The following is a 9,848-nucleotide window of genomic DNA, read 5'->3' on the forward strand; positions in this document are numbered from 1 at the left end:
GTCACGCCTGAGGCCACTTTATTGGAGTCAGCAGGAGCAGGGATGAGGCCACTACACCTCCAGGGCATCAATCACGGCCTGGGTGAAATCCATGGAGGTGGAGTAGCCCCCCATGTCCGCCGTGCGCACCTGCAAGGAGAGGGGAGGTTAGGGACAAGGAGGGGACTGCAAAACTGGGGTGTGGAACTCTGGGGTTTGGCTCCCTGGAGCCCTCTGCCCCCCCAAAACGATCCCTGTGCTGTGGGGCTGGTGCTCTCTGCCCCACACCAGCACCCCCAGTTTGGTTTGTGCTGTTGCAGCACTGCCCAGCCCCCCAGAGCTGTGAGGTGCCCCCAGGCAGGGAGGGAAGCGTTGGACCCTTTATTAGCAAAGCAGGAATACACACACGACACGATGGCACAGCCCCAGAGCCCAGGGGTGGCACCAGGCCTGGCCCAGGGGGCACAGGGGGGAGGGGGCAGAGCCCTGGAACTCCCCAGGGGCTGGGGGCACAGGGTGCAGCTCCCCACGCTGCCCCAAGTCTGGAGTGTTGCAGGGTCACCTCATGCCTGGGACTGTCCCTGCACGGGGACCCTGAGCCAGCAGCTGCCAAGGGGGTGGAGGGTGAGGATGGCACCCTGGTTATTGCTGAGAGCTGGATGGGATGGATCCCACAGGAATGGGGGCACAGGGATCCCAATAACCACACTGGTCCCACAGTTGTGGTCCCATGAGAATCCCACAAGCCACACTGGTCCCACAGTCCCAGGGATTCCATGGGGTTCCCACAGGCAGAGTTTCTGTTCTCACAGGGATCCTCAATCCCATTGGTCCAAGAGTCACAATGATCCCATAATGGGGATCCCAGTGACAGGAATCCCATGGGATTGGGATCCCAGAGTTCCTGTTCTCACAGAGATCCCACTGGTCCAACAATCAATGATCCCATAAGAATGGGAATCCCAGTGACAGGAACCCCATGGGATTGGGATCCCACAGTTCCTGTTCTCACAGGGATCCCCAGTCCCATTGGTCCAAGGGTCACAATGATCCCATAGTGGGGATCCCACAATCACAGGATCCCATGGCACTGGGATCCCAGAACCATGGTGGGTGGTCCCAATGTCCTTAAGAGCTGCCTGCACGTTTGGGGCACTGCCCCACTCCCCCCAAACCACCCCATGACCCCTGAATCCGCCCTGGCTGCCTGCACGGAGCAATCCCTGCTGGGGATGGGGTAGGGAAAGGATTCCTGGGGTTCCTGGGGCTCCCTCCTGCCTGGGGAGGGGTCTGGGGAGGGGCTGAGCGCTGGGGGAGCTGCTGGGGGTCCTAAGCCCCATAGTGGGGGTGCAGGTTGTCAATGACGGACTTGACGAAGTCAGAGGTGGTGGAGTAACCGCCCAAGTCCCGGGTCCGGACCTGCAAATCCAACACAGGGAGGGAGGGGAAAAACGGGGAAAAGGCAGCGGTGAACAGAGAGAGTGGCTGGGACAGGGACAGGGACAGAGAGAGCAGCCACCCTGAGAGCCCTGCCAGGACCTGGGGGTGTGGGACATCCATGAGAGCCCTGCCAGGACCTGGGGTGTGACACAACCCTGAGAGCCCTGCCAGGACCTGGGGTGTGACACAACCCTGAGAGCCCTGCCAGGACCTGGGATTGGGAATGGGGCTGTGGGACATCCCTGAGAACCCTGCCAGGACCCAAAAAGACCCAGGGCCATGGAGAATCCCCCCAGCCCTGCCAGAAAATCCCTCCCTCGCCAGGACATGGTGACCACAGGGGATGGACAAGGCAGTGGGCCCGGGATTAGAGCTGGAGAGAGGAGAGGAGCCAGAATTTCAGCTGGAAAGAAGAGCCAGAATTCCAGCTGGAAAGAAGAGGAGCCAGAATTCCAGCTGGAAAGAGGAGGAGCCAGAATTCCAGCTGGAAAGAAGAACGTGACACCAGCCCTCCCCACTGCCCCACACTCACTTTTCCACCTTTGATCACCTTCTTCACCGCATCTGAGACCATGTTGGAGTGATATTCCAGGCTGGAAAAGAGGGAGAAGCAGGGGTTCAGCCCCTCATAAACCCCTCAGAACCCCCCCAAAATCCCAGCACGTACTTGAGGTGCCGCAGCATGTTGGAGGCCGACAGCAGCATGGCCGTGGGGTTGGCGATGTTCCTGCCCACGGCTTGGGCAAAGGGGTGCCGAGCTCCCTGTGGGGACACAGGGCAGGGTGACAGGGACATGCCAGCCTGGCAGATTTGGGACTGTCCCCCTCGGGGATCCCCTCCTCACCAGCTCGAACACGGCGTACTCGGCGCTGTAGCTCTCGCCGGGCACGACGCCGGCGCCGCCCACCAGCCCCGCGGCCAAATTGTCCACGATGTTCCCGTAGAGGTTGGGCATCACCAGCACGTCAAACTGGTAGGGATTCTGCACCAGCTGCGGTGGGAATGGGATTTTGGGGCATGGAAGGGCTGGGGGAAGCTCAGCCCCAGCACAGGGCAGAGCTCAGGTGGGATGGATGAGGTCGAGGTGTGTCCAGCACAAATCGCGGCTGGGTGCAGCTGCCTCGAGGATTTGGGGGTTTGGGGTTGGAGGGGAGGTTTAGGGATTGGAAAGTGGATTTTAGGGATTGAAGGAGAGGTTTTAGGGATTGGAGGGGAGGTTTTAGGGATTTAAAGGGGAATTTTTAGGGATTGAAAGGGAGTTTTTAGATGTAAAAGGGAGTTTTTAGTGTTTGAAGGGGAGTTTTTAGGGATTGAAAGGGAGGTTCTAGGGATTGAAGGGGAGTTTTTAGGGCTATAAAGGGAATTTTTTAGGGATTGAAGGGGAGTTTTTAGGGATTGAAGGGAGGTTTTAGGGATTTAAAGGGGAGTTTTTAGGGATTGAAAAGGAGTTTTGGGGATTGAAAGGGAGTTTTTGGGATTGAAAGGGAGTTTTAGGGATTGAAGGGGAGTTTTAGGGATTTGAAGGGAGTTTTTAGGGCTATAAAAAGGAGTTTTTAGGGCTATAAAAGGAATTTTTAGGGATGTGAAAGGGAGTTTTTAGATATAAAAGGGAGTTTTAGGGATTTGAAGGGAGTTTTTAGGGCTATAAAGGGAAGTTTTTTGGGATTGAAAGGGAGTATTTGGGATTGAAGGGAAGTTTTTAGGGATATAAACATGCCCAGCCCCAGTGAGGCTGCAGGGATCACAAATTCCCCCCAGGAGCAGCACTGGGAATGTTTGGAACATTGGGAATTGTGTGCTGGCTGTGCAGCCCCTCAGGGAGCAGGGAGGGCACACAGCAGGGCCTGGCTCACCTGCATGCAGCAGTTATCGATGATCATGGTGTCGAATTTGATCTTGGGGTAGAGCTCAGCCACCTCCTTACAGCACTGCAGGAACAGCCCATCCCCCAGCTTCCTGTACAGGGAACACCAGGGCTTGGGGGAGTGCAAAGGAATGGGATCTGGGACAGCAGGGACCCACAGGGACTGGGATCTGGGGTGGGAGGTGTCCAGGTGCTGATTCCAGACTTTGGGATGGTGCAGGAATGATCCCACAATGATCCCCACAAGGAGAGGTGACAGGAATGTTCTGGAGATGCTGCACTGGGAATATCTGGACACTGATCAATAAATGTGATCAGCAGCAGCTCCAGAGTCACAGCTCAGTGCTGGCTGGGAGCAGAGAGAGGGAAAAGCCCCAGTCCCAGAGAAACCCTGGGAGCAGAGCAGGATCAGGGAATCAGGGAGTGGGGTGGGTGGAGAGGGACCTGAAGGTTGTTGAGTCCATGGCAGGGACAATTCCCACTGTCCCAGGGATCCAGGGGCAGCCCCAGCAAATCTGGGAATTCCATTCCAGGCAGGAATTCCTTCCCCAAATCCCAATCTCCCCTTTCCCAGTGAAGCCATTCCCTGTGTCCTGTCCCCAATTCCAGCTCTCCTGGAGCCCCTGCAGGGACTCTGAGCATTCCCTGGAATTTTCCCTTCTCTCCTGACCTCATCCCCCATTCCCAAATCTCCAAATTTCCCCATCTCTGGCATTTTGAGGGTGGGCAATCCCATTTAAGGGTGGACAGGGGTGGCAGTGGCACTCACATGATGTTGGCCTTGTGCACAGCTGTGACCTTGGCCCGGCCCTTCTTGGTGGCGTAGTCGAAGGCGAATTTGGCGATGCGCTGGGACTTGGCCCTGGTGATGATCTTGAGGCACTCAATCACCCCCTTGACACTCTGGGGACAGGGACAGGGGGGTCACAGCCAGCCCAGAGTGTGCCTGGCACCTGGCCTGCTTCCCTTCCCTCTGCCTGTCACCAGCATTGTGTTTATTATGTGTTAGATGTATTGTTATATGTATTTATTACTATTGTCATCATTTTATTAATTACATATTTCTTATATCACCATTTTGTTCCAATTATTAAATTGTTCTTATCACCATCACCATTTTATTTCAATGATTAAATTGTTCTTATTATAACCATCATTTTGGTTCAATTATTAAATATTTCTTATATCACCATTTTTGTTCTAATTATTAAATATTTCTTATATCACCATTTTATTTCAATTATTAAATTGCTCTTATCACCACCACCATTTCATTTTAATTATTAAACTGTTCTTATCATCATCACCACTTTATTTTAATTATTAAACTGTTCTTATCATCATCATTTTATTTCAATTATTAAATTGTTCTTATAATCACCACTATTTTGGTTCAATGACTAAATATTTGTTACCATTACCATCTTGGTTTAATTATTTAATTTTTCTTATCATCACCACTATTTTGGTTCAATTATTAAATTGTTTTTATAATGACCATTATTTTGGTTCAATTATTAAATATTTGTTATCATTACCATTTTGGTTTAATTATTAAATTGTTCTTATCATCACCATTTTGTTTCAATTATTAAATTGTTCTTACCACCACCATTTTGGTTCAATGATTAAATATTTGTTATCATCACCATTTTGTTTCAATTATTTAATTGTTCTTATCATCACCACCATGTTGGTTCCATTATTAAATATTTGTTATCATTACCATTTTGGTTTAATTATTTAATTTTTCTTATCATGACTACTATTTTGGTTCAATTATTAAATTGTTTTTATCATCACCACTATTTTGGTTCAATTATTAAATTTTTTAATAATATTTTTATTAATTTTTTATTAAATTGTTTTTATCATCACCATTTTGGTGTCCCCACTCCTGGCCAGGTTTAACCCAGGACAATATCCATGTGCCACTGTCCCTTTTTCCAGCCATGATCCCCCCCTGCAGCCACCCCAGTTTTCCCTGGCTGTGTTCTTATCCCAAAATTCTCCCTAAGTTCCACTGCTCCAGGCATCCCAGAGTGTGCTGAGCAGGGAATCAGGGAATGGGGTGGGTGGAGAGGGACCTGGAATTTATTGATTCCATGTGCAGGGCTGGCCTTGGACACTCCAGGGATCCACAGCAAATCTGGGAATTCCAGCCCATCCCATTTAAATCTCTCCTTTCCCTGTGTCCTGTCCCTCCATCCCCTCTCCTGCAGCCTGTGCAAGGGGCTCTGAGCATTCCCAGGGTTCTCCCCTCTCCCAGTGAACATTCCCAGTGTTCCCAGTACTCCCAGTACCCCACACCTCGTGCTCCAGGGAGCTGTACTCGCCCTCCGTCTGCTCCCTGATGATCACCAGGTCCAGGTTGTTGTGCCGGGTCTGGTACCCAGGGAGGCTCTTGACGTGCACCACGTTGGCAAAGAGGTCCAGCTTCCTCCTGGGGGGACATGGGGACACAGGGACACGGGGACAGAGGGACAGGGTCACCTGGGGTCCCCTCTGATGTTTGAACCCACCCGGCGATTTTGCGCGAAGTTCGAGAGAATTTTGGGGTCGTTTCGTGGGAATTTGGAGGAAATTTTGGCATGATTTTGTGGGAATTTTGGTGTGAATTTTTGGGGATTTTGTGAGGAATTCATGGAGATTTTTGTGGAAATGTTGTGAAAATTCAGAGGTGATTTTGTGGGAATTTTGTGGTGATTTTTTGAGAATTTTTGTGGGAATTTTTGGGGCCAACCCCCTGTGCAGGACCCGCACGGCCTTGTCCCTCAGGGGTTTTGTTTCCCAAGCTGAATAAAATCCCTCAGGATTTTGTTTCCCAATAATTCATTAATTAATAATTAATGGGGTTTTCTCAGTGACAAATCCTGGCAGTCACCCCTAATAATTAATGGAATTTTCTCAATGACAAGGTCTTGGAGCCATGCCACCACCTCCAGAATTTCCAGCATCAGCTCCTGGCCATGGATTTTCCCTCAGGAATTTTTCTTCCTAATTACTCATTAATTACTAATTAACTGGGTTTTCCCAGTCTTGGGGCCATGCCACCACCTCCAGAATTTCCAGGAAATCAGGATCAGGATCCTGGCTATGGAATTCTGCTTCCCAATTACTCATTAATTAATAATTAATGTTTCTTTCCCCCCACCACCTCCAGAATTTCCAGCACCAGCTCCTGACCATGGATGATCCCTCAGGAGTTTTGTTTCCCAGCCCACACAAAGCCCCTCAGCATTTTCCACTCCCCCTTAGCTCATTAATGATTCATTAATGATTAATTAATGATTAATTAATGAACTTCCCAGGCCCTCCCTCACCTGAGCCTCATGTCATAGGACGCCAGGTCTCCCTTGTACTCCATGGGCGTGTGGATCTTCCCTGCAGGAAGGGACAGGGGTGAGGACAGGGAATTGTCCCCTCCCCTGGCACAGCCCTGCTCAGGACAGGGACAGGGACAGGGACACTCACCAATGAGGGCCACCTTGCTCTCCTTCATGGAATCCACCACCCTGTCCAGCTTCTCCTCGCTCGCCGTGTTCTGCACCTCGCTCAGGTGGTGCTCGTCGAAGGTCACGGGGACATTGCCAGCCTGGCACGGGGACAGAGCCACCCATGGGGACATGGAGCCCTGAGCCAGCTCAGGGGGTGCTCAGGGGTCACTTCAGGAATGGTGATGTTGATGAAAATCCTCTGAGGTCCCCCCAGCGGTGCCAAGGCCACAGCTGGGATGTCCCCAAGTGTCACATGCACGGGGTCAATCCCCCAGGGATGGGGACTGTCCTGCTGCCTTGGAGAGCCAATGTCCCAATGTCCAACCCAAACCCTCCCAGGGATGGGGATTCACCCTCTGTCCAGGGGCAGAAGCGGTGGGGACACAGGGGACACAGGGACACACAGGGACACTCAGACACACAGGGACACATGGGGACACTCACAGACACTCGGGGACACTCAGACACGCAGGGACACTCAGGGATACTCACAGACACTTGGGGACACTCAGGGACACTTGGGGACACACGTGTGACACAGGGACACACAGGGACAGACATGTGACACACAGGGACACTCATGTGAAACACAGGGACACTGGGGGACACTCAGGGACACACACATGTGACACACAGGGACACACATGTGACACATAGGGACACTTGGGGACACTCAGGGACACACATGTGACACACAGGGACACTCAGTGACACTCAGACACACACATGCGACACACAGGGACACTTGAGGACACTTGGGGACACATTGGTGGCCCTACCTTGAACACCTCCTTGACGGCGTGCATCAGCTCCGGCCCCACGCCGTGTCACACTCAGGGACACTCAGACACACATGTGACACTCAGGGACACTCAGGGACACACAGGGACACACACATGTGACACACAGGGACACTCAGGGACACGTTGGTGGCCGTACCTTGAACACCTCCTTGACGGCGTGCATCAGCTCCGGCCCCACGCCGTCCCCGGGCAGCATCGTCACCTGGAACGTCCCCTCGGCCTTGCCATTGTGGGACTGTGGGGACACAGGGGGGTGACTGCCCCAAACTGGGGACAGGGCACCCCTGAGGAGTGCCACAGCCACAGGGATCCCACAGTTACGGGGTCAGGGAAAGCTCTGCAGTGACACCGGTGGCCGTGTCCCCAAGTGCCACACGCACAGGGCTGGGAAATCCCTTCAGGATTGGGTGGAAAATTCCCAACATCCAACCTAAACTTCTCCTGGCACAGCTTGGGGCATTGTCCCTTTGTGTTGTCCCTGTCCCTTTATCCTGTCCCTGTTCCCAGCTGTCCCCTCCTGTCAGAGCCACAAATTCCCCCCCACCCCCCTTTCCTCCCTCAGCTGCTCCAGCCCCCTCCCCAAATCCATTTTTTTCTCCAGCCCCCTCCCCAAATCCACTTTTTTCTCCAGCCCCTCCCCAAATCCATTTTTCCCTCCAGCCCCCCCAAGTCTCGTCCTGAGGGCCCCAAACCCAGCCCAGCACTGAGCTGTCACTCCCTGTCCCTGTCCTGAGGCCACCCCAGGGTGACACCACACCCAACACCAGGAGGGACCTTCTGCTCCCTCAGCACTTCCAGAAATAACCTCGAGCTCTGCCCAGAGGAATTCCTGAGAGTTCCCAGCACAGCCTGGCATTCCTGAATGCCCTCACTCCTGCTCCCTGCCCTCAGGATCCCATGGAAGTTTGGACAGGAGGAATTTTCCTAAAATCCAACCCAAATCTCACCAGGGATGGGAATTCCCCCCTTGTATTTCCAGGAGGAATTTCCCCAAATCCCAGAACAGCCCTGTGTTCCTGAATTCCCTCATTCCTGCCCTCAGGAATTTTGCCAAATCCCATTCTGGTGGTTCAGATCACAGAAAATCCTCACTGATCATTCCTGGGATGATCCACCCATCCCTTCCCTGCTTCCTTTTCCACTGATCCCAATTTCCTCAGCTCAGAATTCCCTGCTGGGAGCTGATCCCAGCACGAATCTCCCAGATCCACAGGGAATTCCTCCCCTAGCAAGGCCAGGGAAATTCCAGAATCCCACTGGGAACAGGGAAGGAAAGCTGAGAGTCACAAACTGGGAGCTTTAACGGGCTGGAATCAAATATCCAGGGCGCAAATGGAGCTGCTGGGCAGCGATTAAATATCAGGAGGCAAAGCTGAGGGAAGGGCAGTGACTCAAGGTCACTCAGGGCTGAGCCCTTCCCTCAACATTTCCCACAGAATCTGGGAATTTTCTGGCTGGGAAAAGCCTCAGAGAGCCCCCAGCACCGCCAGGGCCACCACAGAGCATGTCCCCAAGTGCCACATCCCCACGGATGTTAAACCCAACCATGGGGGCTCCACCCAGGAAAGAAAATTCCCAATATCCCACCCTGGCACAACTTGAGGCCGTTTCTCCTCGTTCCCGACCTCCCCCTCCTGTCAGGGAGTTTTGGGGGGGCCGGAAGGTCCCTCCCGAGTTTTCTTTTCCCCCCAAATTCCCGCTCCTCCCTCAGCCCCTGCTCACCTTGGCCTGGGCTTGCTGCAGGAGGGAGGCCGAGGTGCCGAGCCCCCGCCACACGCCGAGGCTCTGGGCACGCAGGAGGCCCTGGAGGGGTGTCAGAGGTCACAAAGTCCCCTCAGGGGATTCCCTCACTCCCAAAATGACCCTCCCGAACCCAGCCTAAACCTCCCCTCACAACCTGACACTCCCCAAACTGAACCCCCCGGCCCTGGCCCAGTCTGACCCCCCCCAGACCCCGCCTGACCCTTCCCAGCCCTCACTGACCCCTCACCCCTCACCGGGGTCAGAACCACTGAAGGATGAGGTCAGACCCCGTTTGACCCTCACCCCCACCCCGCAGCCATGTCTCCTCTCACTCCATCCCCTCATTCCGCCATCCCCGAGCCCCTTCTCCCCTCCCCGCCCCGGTCTCGCCCTCCCTCACCGCCGCCGCCGTCCTTCCCGCACTGAGCGCCGCCATCTTTGCGGGCCCACAATGCACCGCGGGTACGGCACGTGACGTCAGGGGGCGGGGCCTCGCTGGGCCTGCGGCGCCCCCTGCTGGAC

At 53.6% G+C, this 9,848-nt stretch overlaps 1 protein-coding gene across 3 annotated transcripts; it reads right to left on the reverse strand.

Annotated features, from left to right (window-relative positions):
• Position 1: 1 nt before the first annotated feature.
• Positions 2-9,830, reverse strand: IDH3B (isocitrate dehydrogenase (NAD(+)) 3 non-catalytic subunit beta). Of its 3 annotated transcripts, none has more exons than XM_033059649.1 (12): positions 9,727-9,830; positions 9,306-9,386; positions 7,720-7,818; positions 6,758-6,878; positions 6,607-6,667; positions 5,594-5,726; positions 4,053-4,186; positions 3,273-3,375; positions 2,264-2,410; positions 2,087-2,181; positions 1,952-2,012; positions 2-129 (listed from the first exon to the last, which is right to left on the reverse strand). In XM_033059649.1, the coding sequence occupies exons 1-12, from the start codon at positions 9,760-9,762 to the stop codon at positions 52-54; spliced, it is 1,149 nt and encodes a 382-aa protein (XP_032915540.1). In that variant the 5' UTR covers positions 9,763-9,830; the 3' UTR covers positions 2-51. The 3 variants fall into 3 exon arrangements, with proteins under 3 accessions (XP_032915540.1, XP_032915538.1, XP_032915541.1); XM_033059647.2 differs by lacking the exon at positions 2-129 and adding an exon at positions 346-1,398; XM_033059650.2 differs by lacking the exons at positions 2-129; positions 7,720-7,818; positions 9,306-9,386; positions 9,727-9,830 and adding exons at positions 346-1,398; positions 7,560-7,623.
• Positions 9,831-9,848: the final 18 nt, after the last annotated feature.

The sequence above is a fragment of the Catharus ustulatus genome, chromosome 5 (assembly GCF_009819885.2).
Source record: "Catharus ustulatus isolate bCatUst1 chromosome 5, bCatUst1.pri.v2, whole genome shotgun sequence".
Taxonomy (NCBI): Eukaryota; Metazoa; Chordata; class Aves; order Passeriformes; family Turdidae; genus Catharus; species Catharus ustulatus.